This window comes from Pygoscelis adeliae, unplaced genomic scaffold (genome assembly GCF_000699105.1).
Source record: "Pygoscelis adeliae isolate BGI_AS28 unplaced genomic scaffold, ASM69910v1 Scaffold25, whole genome shotgun sequence".
Classification (NCBI taxonomy): Eukaryota; Metazoa; Chordata; class Aves; order Sphenisciformes; family Spheniscidae; genus Pygoscelis; species Pygoscelis adeliae.
Window position 1 is genome coordinate 4,152,177 of NW_008824808.1, and position 19,898 is coordinate 4,172,074.

Below are 19,898 nucleotides of genomic sequence, written 5' to 3' on the forward strand. Positions count from 1 at the left end.
AGAACAAATGAGAAATTAAGAAGTTGCAAAACCAGAAAGACAGCAAACAAGTGGAACAAAACCAGAAGAAAAAGTGTTTTGCGGCATGTGGGTTGTGGGCAGGCGGGAGAGACAGCAAGAGGAGCAGCTGAGTCAGAGCCAGGATGTACAGGGCACAGTATCTGTACCAGGGGCTGAACCGAAAGCAGATGCCTTGGTCTCCCTTACCATCTCCCTACATATTGCAATCAAAGTAGGCGGAGAGACACGATTATACATTTAATGATAAACTGTTTAAATAGCATTTGCCCTGTGATTTCCATTTTCAAAGCGCTTTAGTATCATCAACTAATTGCCAATGTGAAATAGGATAATCCACATACTCTTAGAAGCTGATCCTTAAAGAGCTACCGAAGGTTGTTAGCATTAACAATTGCAGGCAGAATAAATCACTAGTATTTCCCACAAAGGCCCACCAACACATCTGCAATGGAAACAGCCTAGCCATACCCACTGACTAAGACAAAATTTACTCACTGATATATTTCCATCTGTATTTCACATAGGCATCACCTCAAGTTACTTAATATAGCCAGAAATTCCCATCTGTGAGATGGAGCATCTCCATAGGCAGGTCCCACAATCACAGAATCATAGAGTCATTAAGGTTGGAAAAGACCTCTAAGATCATCGAGTCCAACCATCGACCCAACACCACCATGCCCACTAAACCCTGTCCCTAAGTGCCTCATCTACACGTCTTTTAAATTATCTCCAGGGATGGTGACTCAACCACTTCCCTGGGCGGCCTGTTCCACTGTTTAACCACTCTTTCAGTAAAGAAATTTTTCCTCATGTCCAATCTAAACCTCCCCTGGTGCAACTTGAGGCCATTTGAATGTCCCTGTGCATCTTGCGCTGCTGTTGAATTAATCTACACATCTGTCATTCCCTCCTTATTCGTGCCCTGCCCCATCTCTCTCTCAGTACTCTGCATGAAATCAGTCACCTTCCTTACTCTAAATGTAAAAACCCACAATTTTTATTAAGATCTACCATACCATCTGCAACAGGTTTGCAGAGTAATAGCATCACCCGGTGGATATTGCCAGTTGTCCCTTTCCCTGCTCAGTGCAGAAATGGGAAGGAGCTTTGGGAATCAATCACTCCATCCGGGGAGGTTTCCCGAACTCACAGGGCTTCTGCGGGTAACCCACTGTGAAATGCCAGCCTACAGCAGAATCCCCATGAAACTAAAACCCTCAGGGAAACGAAGTATTGTGCTTACTATCTACTGTTTTGGCTGCCAAAATCCCAGTGGACTTACTAGTAACTTCTGTGGCAGTCTAGCTAAAATTCTGCATACAGCTGGTTAAACTGAAATACTCTGGGGAACAGGAGGACGGCTTTTCTAGAATTGCAATGTCTTAACACATTAGCTAAAAATATACAAGACCACAAACACAATGTGATTATTCTCTCTTCCTTACAGCTGAAGTGACCAAGTGCACATACAGCAGTTGAAAAACACTTCTAAATACTCAGCCTGAAATTAAATTTCTATTAAGCTATAGTGCATCTGTTTTACCATAGGCTGGGTAGAGAAAACATCCCCAAATTTCAAACTCTGAACTTTCAGTCAGAAATCACTAAGAGGCCATTATATCTGTCTCATCTGATTTCAGCTGTTCAAGTGCCCTTTTGAGCCACCTTCTTAAAGCAACTGCCCTTTTGAGCTACAATCTTGAAGCCTGGTACACTAACTCTTTATGGATAACCGATTACAGGTAAAAATATCCTGAACCTGACCTTTCTCTCCAGGGTCACCAAAAGGTAAATCAGTCTACCATCTACAGATATTACATTAAATTCTCTTAGGAGACAGTCATGGTAGTACGATGCCTCGCAACCGGGAGAAGCTGGGGTTATCCAAAGTCATCAATTCAATTTGTTGGGCATTATCCAGGACCGCTGATGGCCAGGGAAGTGCACGGCTGTAAACTAAGACCAGACACTGCACTCTGTTCCTGCCCGCTACCTGGCCTGACTGTAGCACTTCGTAAACTTCAACCTGCTGCGGTTATTTTATTTCTCACCCTAACGTGCACAGAGGAAAAGAACATGACTTGCTTTTTACTTAACTGGAAAGCTATCTACCATGACAAATTGCAACCTCTTTCCTGACAATGCCATTAACAGACTCCTTCAACAAAACAACTTTCCATAATAAGCACATTCATTCAACGTAACGAATGAGTCTCAGCTACGGGACAAATTCTGATTACATATGATAAAACTGACTTCACAGGACAGCAAATGGAAAGGCTACAAAAAAAAGGAGTGAGCTGGAAGACCCCTTCCCTTTGCTCGCACATGGTCACCCAGTACCCAGGGCAATGGCTCCCCAGAAGGAAGAGCAGAAGTTCAGGAGCAATATCAAGACGGCGTGCCACCTGCATTTCTCCCTTTTATTATGGCTGGTTTCATGCAGTGAATGCAGTTTGGCTTTCCCCAAACAGGGTTCAATCCTGTGTTATTTACCAGAATTAAAAATAACAGCCCCAACTTATCACCACTGCTGTTTTTGTCTTGCAGTGGTGCTACTCCACTGATTGCAGCAGAGTCCTATTAGTGTAAAACTACAGTAGCGTAGTGGGAGATCAGGTCTAATATCTGTATCTGCAGATGGATAACACTGCATTCATACCTAAGTTTCATTTCTTTGTTTTGCCCCCAAGGCTAAATTTCACATTTGTACCTCCTGGTGCCTTGTGCAATTGTGTAAAGGTGCATCTAGCGAGATCTGCCAACTGACAACACATCTGAAGAGGCTTGCGTGCGCTGTGTACTTCATCAAGCACAAAGAACACATTGCCTCCCACAACCGTAAATTGAGCTCATGAAGGCGGAGGAACAGTTGTTCCTGGCGCATTTTAAGAAAGGGAGCCATAGTCTTGAATTGCAGCGTTAGCTTGCGTTACGGCCTCGGCAGCTTGCAGCCCTGGCCTCCCACTAGGCCAGGGATAATAAAAGCAAAGAAATAGCTCAGCTACTATTTACCTATTCCTCTGAAGCTAACGTGGAAAACACGCCATTATGAACTTACACAAATTCCTTCCTAAGGACAAAGGCTTGTTGATATTCCCACTACTAAAAAAAATAAATAAAATTAGGATCAGGAGGTTATTTCCAGCTCTCACGGTGCTAGGGCTGGCCCCTGAAGCGGTGGGAAGTGGGGACACAGAGTGTGCAGCTCCACAGCCATGCTCAACCTCCCTGCCTGGGCTTGCCCTCCTGGCCGGCTGGAGCTGCCGCCGAATGACCTGCTCCACCAGGAGAGGCAACCCGGGAGCAAGAGAAGGGAAGAACTTTATTACTTAACCAGGTGGACCTAAAAGCACTGGAAGATCAGCCAAAAAATTTACTGTTTAAGCCTCACATCAATGTGTGGTCCAACGCAGCTGGTGGGCATGCATCTACACCTGCTGGTGGGCTTGGTCTGCAGCTGGGACAGATTTTTTAATTAACAGTGCCTGTCATTAAAACTGTTTTGCCCTAATACTAGAAGAAAGGTTTCATCAAATAGTAAAATAACATGCTCAAACAATACTATTGCATCTCACTGCATTTTAGCCTGTTGTTTACTTCCTCTCTCTTCCCAAAAGCTGAGCAATCAGAATAAACAATCTGCAAATTTGTTGTTGGGGTGGGGTACTTTTTTTTTTTTTTTTAAAGATTACATCGTCCCTGTTTCACAAACTGTAACCTAAGGAGAAAGAAAGGAGTGAGGTCAGGGGACTTCTTTTCCTTTCCATCCGCAGGATTTTGGGAATGCCAAGCCGAGCCAGTCAGCAGGCTCCAGGAGTGCCGGGCTGGCAACGTCACCAGATTCCCGTAAAAGCCCTGCTGAAGCTGGCTGCTGACACAGGTAAACAAGTTTATTCACTTTCAGCTTTAGCGTCTCACTGCCCACCCCAAAACACTACACTGGCGAGCTGAGGCACTTGAAATGCCTCTGCCTCCCAGGTTTTTCTTTGGGCAGGACGTCCCTTTCCGCCTGTGCATGGCATAACTCAGCGCTGAGCCCCAGCGGGGCTTAACCTGCAGCAGCCGGAGCCCCAGCTCGTGCTCGGGATCTCTGCGCCTGGGATAGCAGCAGGCTTCAACATGACTCTTCAAAGAAAAAAGTGCCTGGGAGACAAAGGCTGTTGCTTGTGTGTTTAATAAATACTGCTCCATCCATAATTCACACGCAGAAATACTGCTTTTCATCTATTAATGCAGGCTCTCCGGACATCTGTACTCCTGCTTTATGTAGCGGCAGAAGCATCATGGCATTATGGGGTCGAATTCCCTTAACACACCTGCAGCAACCTCAGCTGTTTCAGCACTCACGTTATGACATGAATCACTCCACAAGCCTGCACCTAATTATCAGACTGTCTATTTTGATATATTTTATCTTTTATGCACAATGCCAAAGAAGTTCTTTAAAATACATTCCAATTACACTTTCATTTAAAAAAAAAATTGCTTTCTTGTCTGGGACTGAAGTTCTGAAATAGCAGGACTGAGGGGACCAGATTATTTAAAAAAGAAGATTATTTAAAAAAGAAGAAACTACAGGACTGGCTTAAAGAGCTTAATTCTGCCAGACAGGGTCAAGCAGCATCAAATCCCGATTTCTCCATAAGATCTTTTAAATATCCCCAGTAAAGCCAGCACATAACCTTTTTACATTAAGCGCTTTCACAGTACACCAGACCAGCCTGATGTAGTGATCACACAAGGAACAAAGCAGACAGACACTTGTTTCCAGGAAACAGTCAGATACTAAAAAAACCCAGCCTTTTTATTGTTGATTTGAAATCAAAGTGATTACAGAGGCCTCTGCAACTTCCAGCGCAAGACTTACTACACACAAGGGAGTTCATTTTGAGAAGGCGAACAGGCAGCAGGTCATCACAGAGTTAACTCAATAAAATAATAATTTCTACTTGGATAAACTGACCTAGTTTTCCCAGACTTCTCTGTGAAAACAAAGGATGCAACTTGGACGTGAGATGACGTCTGAAAGGGAAGCCAAGGGCTGGGCAAGGAGTCTGAATTCAACACACAGCTGGTCCTTAACTAAATGAGGGTGGTGGTCCCCAGTTGACATTACAAACAACTACCCAGCATAGGATTAACTAGCATTACTAGTGGTTTCTACCCTCATCTTATCTCATTGATGCTGATGACAAACCTTTCACGTCCTTCAACAGTATGGGATTGGGCCCTGAACTCATCATACACAGGTTCGGTACCTCCTTCCAGCTAGAATGGTCTTCTCCAAGACTCTGGCAAGCGCCTGATGCAAGATGCACCTAGAGAAGGCTTTTTATGAGGTCCTCAGGATATTGTTCCTGGGCTACAACCCCCATGGGAAGCACCAGCTGAAAACTCGGATTTCCAAGAGCAGAGCTTTATTCAGTTCCTGAAAGAGCCGATGAACATCCACCTCCCCAATCAGCTGCAAGACTGAGCCCCAGGCCGCACGGCAGACATGGTGCAGGCAAGTCCGCCAGGGCCTGGGATGCGCAGCGTGGAGGACAGGAACTGACAAGGATCCTTCCCGGCCCCCCTCGTAACTCATCCCGAGACTTTGCAAATCCGAACACAACATGATGCTGACAACTCTCCATTTGGGGATTCAACCCGGTGTTATTTTTCAGTGAAGCTCTGTTGTGCTGGAACACCTCCAACCAGCTCAAGTTAAACAATTTGCCCAGAGAAAATGTTCAATGAAGGGGAAACATGAAAGTATGCACAGAAAGAGGCCCAACTCCCCCTCTTTTCTAATCCATCACACAGCATTAGAGATTAAATACTCATTAAAAATGTATATAATAAACTGTTAAGACAGGATATCTAGTGATTCCTCTTAATTGCCTTATTCTTCCCACACCCTGGTTTCTAGGGAATATTTTTAAATGTTCCTCCTCCATTACTGCAAGGCCCATTTACCATAGGGTTGTCTCCCCACCTTGTCCCCCCAGCCAAGAGAGAAGACCCCAAAACTCATGGGGCTTAATACTGCATACCCTGTGGGAGGCAGCTGATGTGTCTGTATGGTAATATATATGTTCACACCTTGCCACGCTTAAATTCTAGTAGGAAAAATGTTCCTAATAAACATGTGAAATAGCTGTAACTGACTTAGAAAACAACAGGAAAAGTTGACAAGAGAAGGCTTTGACTCTCTCTTTAGGACGACCAGGATTTAAGCCTTCTGCAGAGTTAAAGGAATAAAATATTTCTGCTTATTGTCTTCTCTCCCTGTGTACTTTTCACTTTGTTATGGGAGAGGGTTGAACATAACAGGGTTTCTTTTTCTTAATAACAACTATCCTCTTGCTTTTATTTGTTCTCTTTTTAAAATTATTTGCACTCCTTTTCAATTTAAAATTATTTTCTGGGTGTTCTGATTTAGTAGCAGTGTTCACCTGAAGAGGCATCCAAAGCGGAAAAAAAAGAAGTATGCATTGAGGTTCTCTTCCAAATTACAGGAAGGGGCAAATCGAGCGTCTTTCTTGTAGAAAAATGCTGTTGAAAGGCTCTTATGAACTAACAGTTCTCCATGTCACTTGTTACAGGGATCTGGACCGTATGGGTTTGATCCCTGAGCTTCTGAATGGGATAACCAGATGGCATGGCATTGTACAACATGGACTACGAGACCAAACACACACTGAGCTCTGGACTTTCACACCCATCTTCATGAGATACCTAATTTGAAAGACAAGAGCCTTGCCTCGCTCCCTGCCCAACAGAGGCAGACCAATATTGTCAGAGAGCAACTCAAGCTTCACTAAATCTAATGCTCCATCTTCCAGTATAAACGATTCTTTCGTATCAGAAAAAAACCCACCTTGATGAAATTTCAGAAGAGACTTTTTTGAGTGGCTCTTCCCTGTTGTCTCTCCACTGGAATCAAAACAAACTGTGTCACGGGTCACCTAGAAGAAGTGCTATGGCAAGAAAAGCAGGGGGAAGACAGTCCTTGTACGTAAGGAGCAGCTCACACAGCTATGGTGCAGTCAGGGATGCTGAACACATGAGGTGCAGCAGCTTATCACATAAGGACATTCATTTACTGCTGATTTGTCTTCCTGGGCTGATGCCTCCTCTACTGATGCCTCTAGGTTACAAAATGGCTAAAATCCATGCAATGCCAATTTCAGTCTTCTTGAGATATAGAAAAAACTCTCATGCGTTAGCCAAAATAAACATCTTATACTTAATTTTTAAAATGATAAAAAATAAATTTCAATCTTTACTCTGCCACCGGGACATCCTCTGAATGTACACAACATATGAAAGCAAGTAAAAAAGTACTACGCTTCCTGAGAGCACATGTAACTTGTGGATTCTCTGAAATGTAATACTACTCCCCATAAACTCCTGCAATTCCTGGCAATTTCCATTTTTTCTACCTCTCTTACATTGTGTTACTATTTCCATAACGCAAACTGTAATCAGCTAGTTGGGAGTTAAAATAAAAACAAGAAAACCAGAACTTTTTTTCAGGAGAGATGGAAAGAAGCAAAGGATTTGCAGCAGCACCCATTGCACCAGGGCTAACTGACAGCAGGAAACCTGCTAATGATGGAAATAGGAGGAGACAGAGCAGGTGAAAACAGTGTCTCTGGATCGACTGGTGAGTCAAGGAACGATGACCTCTCCCGCTCCTTCAACCGTGCGGTGATCTCTTCAACAAAACTATCTGTTGCTGCCAAGGGAATAAAGCGCATCTCTGTGCCAGAGAGGCAGTAACCTGGCACCCCTGAGCCATTTGATGAATTGCACGTGTGCCCGCTGCTAAAGGAGAGAGTGCAGTGATGCCTGCAGCTTTTTTAAAAAGCTTTCCCTTATCTTCCAGTATAATTCCATTTAGTACTTCTGTTTGTGATGTTTTAATCCACACTCACTGCTACACTTTCCTATTTCCTATAATGCTTTCTTTTCCGGCTCTCAAGTTTTATGGTAAGAGTTTCCCGGGTTTAAATACACTGAGTTCTGCCTCCAAGAAAACACGTTGTGTATCGACCTACTTAACATGGGAAAAAACAATCCCAAATGCAAAATGCGGGATACTATCTGCCAGTAATCCTTCCCACAAGTTTAAAGATGAAAAATGTTTAAAAACATAATGCGTTGAAAATGATACAAATGTAGTACGCTTTGTTAGTCTGTCATTTTAAATGGTTTGTAAAGTCCTCCCTCAGAGGATTGGACTTAAATCATTCATTAACTTGAAGCTGACTGCTTTGTCCTGGAAAGGGGGAAGAACATGGATTTCTCAGATGTAACCCAATTTCCTAACAGAAATGAAAACAACCTGATGAAATTCAGTTACCAAAACCATCTATCGTACCCCAAGCAGAAGTGAAAATAAATCAATTACAAAATGAGCTCCTTCAGCAAAATCGAACTTTATGGGGACTTTAAAAATTAACATTTCACTTGCTTAAAAGTTTAAAAAAAGAAAGAAATAAAGAAAAGTAGGTCAGCGTGTTTCCCCAGCATGTCTTTCTGACTCCATTAAAACTGTCTGTCAGATGACTAACCATGCCTGTAATCCAACTAAAAGCATGTTTGCTTTCTGTTGCACTTTTTGCCAGGGGAAAGGAAGGATTCCACTTAGCTCTAACTCTGAAATTCAGGTAAATGTCTCCAAAAGTCAGATAATTGCCTCACATTTACTTAAAAAATCCGTTTATATCAACAATAAGCAACTGGTTATGGGTGCACGGCACTGAGAAACGATCCCACAGCTGATTAAATGTCTATCAGCCGCAGGCACTGCCTGTAGGGCTTTAAGCTACAACTTGTTCAAGTCAGTTTTCAGAGCTGTCGTCTGACTGACAGACTTTTCATAAGACCTAGATTTAAAAATTTAAGAGCTTTCAGAAACATGCAAGCATGCAAACAAGTACTGGAGTAAGGTGAGATGTGGCAGAACTGTTTCTGTTCACTTTGGGCCAAAGGAAATTAAAAATTCCAATGCCTTATGATCTTTCTTTTTCCTTTCATAGTATTAGCAGCTGAGTGTTATTTAAGTTAGGATAGAAAGGGTGTTACTTCTACTGCTTGTATGCCATCTAACTTTAAAAAATCCTGTACACTTTCCACGCGAGCGCTGAAGAACTGGAGATTAACTGTTCCGATGTGTTTTAAATTGAGCATGTGATACCAAGTCAAACTAAAAACAAATCGAGGCTATTTTTAGAGCACGATCCTAGGGCCAGCATCCCCGCAGGAGGAGCTGCAACGTGTCAGCTGGCTTATCGCAGGCACGGCAATGGAAAACTCCCTCTGCTATAACAATTCATACAGTGGATAAAAGCAAGCCGTAAGAGCCTGACAGCAGCAGAGGGAAATCCATGGCCTCATCTACTTATGTAGAGATCTTCCTAAACCGCCTTTGAGAGCTTACTGGTTTCCGAGCGCCTGCTTTCTATCTTCCACACCATCAGCACAGGAGTCGCTCTCCACAGAGAGGCCAGCGTGAGCTTTGTTTCTTTGCCCCCCCAAGAGGTACCTATCCTATGCAAGACCATCTTGAGTAAAGCGATCACCAGGAAAATGAAGAAGTAAGTTTGCAGATATAAACCATCAGGAAGATGTACGCATTCTCACATATGTTTCTTCTAAGGGGAAGGACCAAATATGCATCTCCTCTGATACAGAGTCCTTCAGGCACATTCAGATTGCTGCAGTTCAGACTTCCCAGAACTCTTGGGAACAATTTACTGCATTTCTCATGAACCTTGGCTACTGTAGATAACATTTTCAGGTTGGCCTGACAACCAAATAAGCCATGTTTAGCTTCAAGGCTCAGGACGCTGGCAATTTGCTCATTCCCAGACTGATATTTATCTCATCGACATTTCTCCATCCTTCAGATTCAACATCCCAAAATAAAAAAAAGCTTTCAAAGGGAGGAAAAAGATAGCAGAGAAACCACAAGGTGCCACTACAGAAAGCACAACCCACATGGCACAATGGCAATTAGGAGAAAGAGATGCATCAAAGATGCCCCATGCCCCCGAACAAGAAAATGATCCGAACGAGGAATACAAAGCAGTGAACTGAGTGCATAAAGGAAAAACGGAAGCTCTGAAACAAAGCTTTTGAGGTCATGGGATTGGGGTCTCAGCAGTTATGTCTGCATGACCAAGCAAGCGTGGCCTCAGCCCTGTGCTTCAGAGTGCAGGGACTGGGCAGGGACAGGCTACCTCCAGATTCCTCATCTGCTCTTGCAGCAGAACTGCCCAGCACAGCACAAGGCAGAAAGGATAACCCAGGATTTTGCCTGCCGTGAAAGCAGTTGGGATAGTAAACTTAAGAAGAGGCAAAGGCTACCTGCAATGGCAACAGGAATGTATAGAGCCAGTGTCTTTATATGTACGATCCGGAATAATGCTATAACTTCCCCATGCACACCCCAAAACCAAAGCGAGGGACAAGAAATAACAGAAAAAGGACACAGAAACAATCAGATCCATGTTAAGAAGCGGCTTTGTAAGAGACATCTGCCCAAAACACCTTTTACTGGTAAACTGGTTGAAGAAAGCACATGATGATACTTAAAACCCCCAAAGGTGTGAAATGAAAAAATGGGAAGTGAAGTTCCGCTTGTGTCAGTGCCACTAGCTGTCCTCACGGAAGAGCCGGACCTCCAGAGGAGGTGGCATGTGGCGGGACCGCCATGGAAACCTGAGCTGCTAGCACCAACAGGCAGGCATTAGCCACTCCATGGGCTCTGATGAAATGTGCTCCCTTAAAATAAGAAAGGGTTCAATCAAGTCTGAGGACTTTGCTAGAGCTACTGAACAGTAACACGTACTTCTCTGCAGTGTGCTGCAGATGTAAGTAGAAATTAGACTGTATGCGCGTTACACTTTTCACTGGCTCTAGTTATCTCTGAGTTTCACATATACTGAAAGAAAAGTCACTCGTACAAGGACTCTGTGCCATTCAGCTGAATTTCTTCCGCAGGATAAGATCAAGAGGGGTTCAGAAAGTCCACTAATACCTAATTGACACTTTTTCCTTTCTTAAAGCACATCTCTTTCAGAGCATGGTTGGGTACCACAGTACAAACGATTAGCATAGTAACTTTGCAAGTGTCACAACTTTAATAAAACACCTTGTTAAGCAAAAATGTAAGAAAGGCACACATTTACAGTCGCCGAGGACTAGGATTGATGGATGCAGACAAAGGCTGCAGAGAGCACAGGAGCCCTGGTAACTTCTGCCAGGATCTGTGTTGTCATAGAGACAGCAGAGAGTGATGAAAAGTTCACCACGGTAGCTATACCTTAGTGAATAAGTCTTAATGTAACTTCCAGCTGAGGACATGTAATCAATCTCTGTATGAGCTTATTGAAGGAATTCCCTTTATGCTTACTCAGTCCTCAAGAGCACAAAATGAGGGAAAAGGTTTTAAAATATATATTTTTTACTACTTTTAAAGACAAGCCAAGGCCTAGTGCTTCTTTTGGATTGGGGGGGGGGGGGAGATAACTGTTTCTTTTGAAAAAGAAATGATGTAAAACATGAAAAACTTGATAAAGACATTCAATTAAAAAAAACAACCAACCAAAAAGCATGGAAAGAGTAATTCTAGGGCAGCCTGGCAAGATTGGCCACATGCAATGGTGTCTCCCCCTTTCCCCAGACGTTTCCCCCGCAGAGTTGGCCGCAGCCCTGGCCTCTCACTCCTGCTCTTCTCCCACCGGGTTCAATCACCTCATTCCCTTTTACGCTGCAAAACACAGGACTTTCCCTGCTCTCTCTTCCCTCTCCATGCCTTTCTCCTGGCATCTCTCTCCCCAGTGGCATTCGACCCCTGGTTTATCTTCCCGCGGGGCAGCAGCACCCCCTGACCCGCACCGCGTCCCTTTTATTGGCCGGGGTCTTCAATTCTTAGCTTACACAATTATGTGTTTTCTACGTAAGAAAAGGGGGGGGGGGGAGAATTTGCAGCACTAGCATGTTACAGTTTAAAGTTACAGCTATTTGCGTAATGCCTGAAAGGCAATGAAGAGAAGAAAAAGAGAACCTTAGGACACTATTCATACTTTTCCCTAACATTTTAGGATATAAAGATCAGACTAACTACCAAACAGTCTTGAGTTGAACAGGGTTCACTAACCACGCTCTGCTTGAGGAATTAGGAGAGAATTTACTTAGCCGCATCATGAAAGGTGCCAATAAATTGTTCAGCTGGAGAGTTAACATAATAAAAAAAATCATTTTTTATGTTATTTTCTTTAGCAGTTTATTAATTGCTGCCTGAAATACTTTTCTGAAACACAACGAGCTGCAAATGAATTCATGGGCTATTAATCTGCTGTACATGGCACTGGAGGGAAAGCTCATTAGGTGAGCTGATGCAATTACTGCTATTACATAACCATCTTCACAGAACATAGAGTAAATTATGAATAATAACATTCAATCTAAGTTGCTCCTTTAAACATTAAAGCTGGCAAGTGAAAGCGATGCAAAATCGGGGGAAAGGCTAAAACACAAAAGAGGCAGACCCCAAAAGGAGAAAAGAAAAGCAGATCGGCTTCTTTGAAGACACCAAACCGATGCAAAAAGCAACAGATGTTTGTTTAACCATGGGAAACAATGTGCAACAAGTAGAACCCAGTTCTCTACAAGAGAATTTTAATTGTATATAAATCATTTTCAGCCACCCAGCATAACAAAGTGTGCGTTATCTCTGGCAGAGGACAGACTGACACTAGAGCACTCTGTTTTTTGTAGCAGGAAGACCCTTCATGTTGGCTTTGCTCTCATCTTAAAAAATCTCCCCATCAGTGATACTGAGTGTTTGACGTTAACTTATAAAAGTTCCCAATTTCTCAGCCTGAAAAAATAAATACAAGCATTCCTATCTGATCAGCAACTGAAAAAAGAAAAAACCAATCCAACCTTATTGAACAAAATGAAAAAACTGTGATCTGTATGGCTTGGGCATGGTTTCTCCACTATCTATATACTCAAATTCTTAATTTCATTGGTATTTTCACAGTTTACATCTTTCACCTTCAAAGCACCTACAATGCAAGGTTTCCCAGTGCTTGTAAAAAGACTCATCATTTTCACCTCTCAAGATAGGAAAGCTAGTCTAATCAGCTTGTAGTGTTTAGAGAGAGGAATTAGTCCCAGAACAGAATTCAGGGGTTTGTGATTTCCACTCTGATATTTAGCTTGTGCCTCTCGAGAAAACAAGTCAAGTCAGCAGGCGAGGCAACTATGCTGGAATTTTTGACAAAGCCCCCAGCCACTGTGTGGTAGTTAGGCATCTAGTTAAAAATCTAGCCTGTAGCAAAGCAGAAACAATTCTTAAATCCAGTGCTTTCTGCTGGCTAAAAACAATAAAAAAACAGTTTAGTTCTGAGTAAAAGCATCTAAACAAAGATTTCATGCGTTCTAATTAATTCACTTTAAAATTACATCAGTGGAATCTGCATGAACTTCTCAAATGCAACTATGCAGACTAGCCCTCCACTTAGCCACTCATTGGAGATGGAATGCGCTTCACTAAGGAGTCTGAAAGAAAATGAAACAGAAATATAAAATAAAAAATACAAACATGACAGTTCTTCAAGCTGATGTTTCCTGGTTGCCAATTTAAACCAGAATTAAAATAAGTAAATCAATTCATTCTATTGTTCCATAGCAGAATGTAATCATATTTTCCAAGAAGCATGAACATTTAAATATTATAAGACTTTGAAGCCTGTGACAAAGACTAACAGACATTTTTGTGCAAGTTTAAAAAAAAACAAATACGGAGCACAAAAACTGGATTCTCTCCACTTCATGGTAATTCCCCTGCATTCCCTCCCTTCCTCCTTCCCTCCCTCCAGAGAGGTTAATTGTAAGCAGATTTACAAATCTGAACATTGCTTCAGTGCACTGAAGCAATCTGGAACAGTAATTCTGTGTCTTTATAAACATAATTTTGCGCTATTAGAGCTCACTGCAGACGAGGTTTAATGCCAGCGTGTGGGCTGGGTGTGTGGCTGAAGGGGACCCCAAAGATCATCAAGCACAGTGACAGTCCCTGCAGCCTGCAAATTTTATAGAAGAGGATGGAAGTGGAAGAGCTGCTGGGCTAAGCTGAGCAGTTGTGGCAGAACCAAGCTCCATTTTCTTCCCCCTTGTACCCTGCAATAGATCCAGTTTAGGTTTTCTTTAAGGGCAGGCTTCACCTTACAAAGCGTATGTTCCAGCATCCTGCCTGAAAGAGTCCATTATTGTTCGAGGGTTTTGCCCAGCTTCCCACATGCTCCCTTAATTGTGGGAGGCAGCGCCGTACGCGTGACCCCTCACCAGCTCCCGAGGACCGAGGTCCGTGCATCCAGGCAACAGTGTGCTTCTTGCTGACACCTGGGGTCAGGCCAAGGATGGTGCTTCAACATCAGCTTAGAGATCACGTAATAGAAGGGCAAAGGTTAGTTTCCTAAGGCTCTCCATCACATAATGAGCCACTGTCAGCCTTAGTAGCCTTCTCACTTCAGCAGCAGCAGCAAAAAAAAAGAATCCTCTGTGATCACCATTTGTCTCTACATGTTAATCAAAAAAAATTAACAGGCTAGAAGGGCAAGAAGGATAGAAATGGTTTGGAGTGGGGATCAGAGCCTCAGCTGCACCTACACACTCCTGAGCACCGACACATGAACTGATGTGGGACAGCCATACAATAAACCCAAAACCTGATGCACTGCCGGTGGAGGGGCTGGCTCCAGGCTGTTAGACTGAGAGCTGCAGCTCAGGTTGCAGGGACACAAGCTCAGAAGTTTCTGAAGGAGGGGGATCTGATGAAAGACAGCAGGGCTTTATTTCAAGCTGTGTTTTGCCCTGTTGTAGGATGATAAGACAGTCATCACTAAGTCGTTTCCCCTCACACCCTTTGTCTTGTCTATTTGGAGCACAAACTTTTTGCAGCAGCGACTGCACAATGAAAGACAGTCCCTACACTAGTGGGATCCAGTTTCAGCGGGTCCTGCAGATACTATCACAAGGCAAATAGCTCCACTCCTGCCCCGGAGGCAGTCTTGTTACTGACCTCTCTTGATCAGATCTGGGGACTAACATGGGGTTGAAGATAACTTTTTTCCCCTACACAAACAAAACAACCTATAAAGAAATGCAAATTTGGTGCATTCCTTCATCATCTCACCTCATTCTCTAAAACAAGATAAAAGCATAGAAGAAATGCTCAGTACCTCTTCTCTTCCAAAACACCGTAACTCCATTCTTAAAACCTTACTCATCACACTGGCTGGGCAGCCAGTTCCCATCGCTGATGTTTGCATGTAACGCTCATCAAGCTCAAAAGGAGTCGCATATGCAAGTACTTTTGTGTGCCCTTTAAAGGTAGAACAAATAAACACAGGACAGCAGTGTTTAAGCACAGATTATTCTGTATACTGAAATTCTGCATTTACTCCTCCTTAGCTCCTGGCAACAGACCTTGGGGTTCCTATTTGCAGCTGCCCACCACGATTACTTTCCCCATTTGGGACTGGTTTGAGCATTGTAGGCTTGTTTCCCTATGAGATTTCTCTGATACTTTTTTCTGTCCTTTGTTCATGGCTTTCACGTTACAAGGTAACAGAACTGTAAGAAGACAGAAAAACAAAATAGGAATAAGGTACTGGGGGAAAAGAAAAACCTCTATCTGCTAAGAAAAAGCCCACTGACAAATGTGCCTTTGTTTACATAAACTTCTGAAAAAATGGAATTGAAACCTGGAGACATGTATGAAAGAAGGTCAGATAAGAAAATAGTTTTTCAAATCTCTTAAGAGATGAAAAGCTCCTGTTTATGAAGGGATAACACGGAATCGCTTCAGACTTAGTTCTTAAACCCATAAGACAAGACACACTGCATTCAAACAGATGACATTTAAAATAATTTCTCTATTCCTTTGCAAATGCCTTCTACAGAAATGCAGCCAGAGGACATCCCTCACTTCTCCCCAGTATCTTCTGTTCCCCCTCCAACCTGCTATCCCCCTTTCAGTGCCTGTAGTGGTTTGAGATAAAGGCAACTGCCAAAGGGCAATTTCACTCAGTTCACCTGAGGAAATAAGACAGAGCAAAACCTTAATTCTTGCTGGGAAAGCTCCAGCTACCCTATGGGAGAAAACAAACCATCACCTAGAAGGCAGCAAGTCTTTATACTTTCCCCTAAGTAACTTTGGTTAACATGTTAGAATATGAGCCGGCAGTGTGCCCAGGCAGCCAAGAAGGCCAATGGCATCCTGGCCTGTATCAGAAATAGTGTGGCCAGCAGGAGGAGGGAAGTGATAGTGCCCCTGTACTCGGCACTGGTGAGGCCACACCTCAAATTCTGTGTTCAGTTTTGGGCCCCTCACTACAAGAAGGACGTTGAGGTGCTGGAGCGTGTCCAGAGAAGGGCAACGAGGCTGGTGAGGGGTCTGGAGAACAAGTCCTATGAGGAGCGGCTGAGGGAACTGGGGTTGTTTAGCCTGGAGAAGAGGAGGCTCAGGGGAGACCTCATTGCTCTCTACAACTACCTGAAAGGAGGTTGTAGCGAGGTGGGTGTCGGTCTCTTCTCCCAAGTAACAAGCGATAGGACAAGAGGAAACAGGTTTAGATTGGCTATTAGGAAAAATTTTTTCACCGAGAGGGTTGTCAAGCGCATTGGGACGCTGCCCAGGGAAGTGGTTGAGTCACCATCCCTGCAGGTATTTAAAAGACGTAGATGCAGCACTTAGGGACACGGTTTAGTGGTGGACTTGGCAGTGCTAGGTTAATGGTTGGACTTGATGATCTTAAAGGCCTTTTCCAACCTGAATGATTATATGATTCTATGAAACACTGCTCATATTTCCAAAAAGTTACTCTGATGTGATGTTACAGCATTTAATAAGATTACTACTTCACGTCAGCAATAAAATCCTTAAGAATTCAAGACCAACAAGACCTCAGGTGAGAAAACTGTTTTGTCTTCTCTTCCAAACTGCATCAAACTCTTTTTATCATGGAAAAAAGCTTCATGTGCACAGCTATATATATGGTCAAATAGCTATCAATAAAATCCTCCTCATTCAATCTTACATCTTTGTGCATCTTTGTATTTAGCGTACCTTCTCCTTTACTCCCATCATGGTCTCCACTCCGGTAAATCTTTACGTAAGTATAGGTAAGTGCACTTCAGGCACACAAGAAAACTAGAAAACCCAACAAGGACAGTGAAATCATGGAGATCATGAGACCTCCTAGCTCCCCCAGTTGCTTGAAATTCGATGTCGGCCCTTTTCAATAACCACAATTTCAGATTTCCATGAAAAGGAGTTGGAAACACTGCAAAGTGGTCCTGAAGATATATCTGGTTCTTTCTCTGCTCCTCAACACTTTTCCTCTGAGAGGAGTGGAAGGAGAGGGTGGGAGAGAAAAAAAGGGATGCAATCAGGAGAGACCAGTGTGACTTTGGGACCTCTTCGGCTCCTGCCCAAGTATGGAGAAGGGAACTACTGTGAAGTCCCATGCAATTCACGAAGGAGAAATGCAGAGGATGAGAATTGATTTAAATCGAAGTTCAGTCATAAACGTCTCATCAGTGTTAATTTTTTTTTCTCTTCTCTTAAAGTCTCTCTAAGGAACTCCTGTGGGTGAATTAAAGTAAAGAAGGTGTGTTGGGCAATTTTTTCCCCTCTCTTATGCACACACTGCAGATTTCTGTGGTGTTTATTACTGGAATTGACCTACTGAAATCAGGAACATCACTGACAGAGGTAGAAACCCTCAACAATCAAACAAATCACTACACCAAAGACTTTTTTGTTACTGCAACCACTCCAGTCAAAAATGAGAACATTTTAGAAGCGTTACCCCACAGGGATTTGAGAATGGCGCTTTTAGCTAAATTTTCATGCTTGACAGGGATATCAATAAACTGGAAAAAGAGAATAATCACTGATTTCTACCTAAATATTTTAAAATGTTACTTTAAAGGGCAGACCACATTTCTAGAAAAGAAGGGAGAGGAAAATCTTTTGGGGTTTTTGTGCACTCGGCAGCACTTGTACATAGTCAGGTTTACTGGCTTTGCAGCTTTAGAAGAGGATTTGCCAGCTTGTTTCACCTTTCGGAGAGGCTCCAACTGGTAAGAACAGAAGACTCAAGGTTGTTGTACTGTCAGCTTTGTAAAAAGGCACAAACTGGAGCTACCACCAAAAGGAGGGCCTCTGGCACAAGCACCTGCACTAGCGCGAGGGAGAAGGTGCAAGGCTGAAGAAAGCTGCTGCCTGCTGCATGAGAGCCAGTGGGAAGCCCTCATGAAATGATATCCTGGGTTGACACCAAGCCCAGCAAAGCCATGAGCCGGTCTGCAGGGCAGAGGGAGGACTGAAACTGAATTTAAGAAGCCAGCACTGTTCACCTTACGCCCTTGCCCCCAGAAGCCATTTCCAGAGCAGAAGGGAGATAATGCAATCTTAAAGGAAGTAGCTGTGGGTTTGTTATTTTAGAAAAGCTGGGGAAATTACCCACTTGGGCATTCTCACATTCACACAGGGTGGCCACATCACACAGGCAGCGTGTTGCACTAGAAGTTCTTAACTGATGGCATTTAGGCTTCAAAGTTAAGGACTCAGAAGTTTCTAAAGTACAGGTGTGAAGTTGTGTGTAAGATTCATACTCCTTTCTGTGCATATGAATGCAGATACTGGCTTCGGTCACATAATCACATAATGTTTTTCTTCCCTTGGGACTGCCACATATACATAGGATATGACAAACGATAAATTGTTTCTGAAGACAACTTACATTCTTTGGACATTCCCACTTCAAAGCACTTCTGTAGTCTGCAGTACTGGCAGCGATTTCTGGTAACTTTATTGATAACACAGTTTTTATCTCTATGACATGTGTAAACCATGTTCTTCTGGATACTCCTGCGGAAAAAGCCCTGAAATCAAGAAAAAAAAGAAATCAAATAAACTTTTGAGCTTCCCATAACCCTTAGAGACAGGCACTAACATTGCTTTAAAATAACAATATAAATTCAAAGTTGTGGCTGGAGTATGGCATCTTTAAAGACTCAGTCTTATTATAATTTAGTATTGTTTCTTGCAACATAAGACTCATCTCTTAAATAAAAACTAATTAAATAATGCAACCTAAGGCCAAAATAAACAAAACTGGAACTAGTAACAGCATTCAGGAAATGAAGCCCCAGATTATACAAAAAAAGCTCAAATAAAAATGGTTTGGGCTTATGGATGTAGTAATGAGATGGGTAAACAACAGCCTTCCTAACAGATCTGCTTGGAAGTCAAACACTCATCCAACAACCAACAGCCTCTCTCAGCCTAAACGTCCCATCCATTTTTGTTACTGCAGAGATTCTCTAGTTCGAAGGCTGCACGTAAAAAGAGAAATAATTTGAAACCCAGGTTTCTTAGCTGCTGGAACTCCTACAGCAATTAATGAGGCTTCTGCAGGCGGAAGAGTTCCAGCATCAGGTTATTGAGTTGTGAACTTGTAAGAGTTGCCAATTACAGCATTTTTTTTCTTATTCAGATACAGCTGTGAAAATAATCAAGTAATTACAATGATCTTGAACAGAAATTAAAGAGAACTAGAGGTCTGGTTTGTACTTAAGGAACACCATTTGACTGGATTCCTCCTTCGGCAAGTAAAAGAGAGAAAAACAGCCATAAATGGCAAGGTTAGCTGGCACAGAAAAAAGGCAAAAACCAAGTTAATTTCTTTATCTGCACTAAAACCCAAGCTTTAGATAATATCATATAATAATGAAGGAAAAAAAAAGAGGATTACTTTAAGCATTTTAGAGCTCAACCCACAGATATTCAGCAAAAG

General features: G+C 42.8%; 1 protein-coding gene across 2 annotated transcripts in view; it reads right to left on the minus strand.

The window, feature by feature from the left end:
* Positions 1 to 19,898, minus strand: part of RARB (retinoic acid receptor, beta) — a 214,142-nt gene that overhangs the window by 29,268 nt on the left and 164,976 nt on the right. For both annotated transcript variants that reach the window (XM_009324186.1, XM_009324187.1), the window contains one exon: positions 18,843 to 18,984. In XM_009324186.1, coding sequence (XP_009322461.1) covers positions 18,843 to 18,984 — 142 coding nt within the window. The remainder of the gene's footprint in view (positions 1 to 18,842; positions 18,985 to 19,898) is intronic.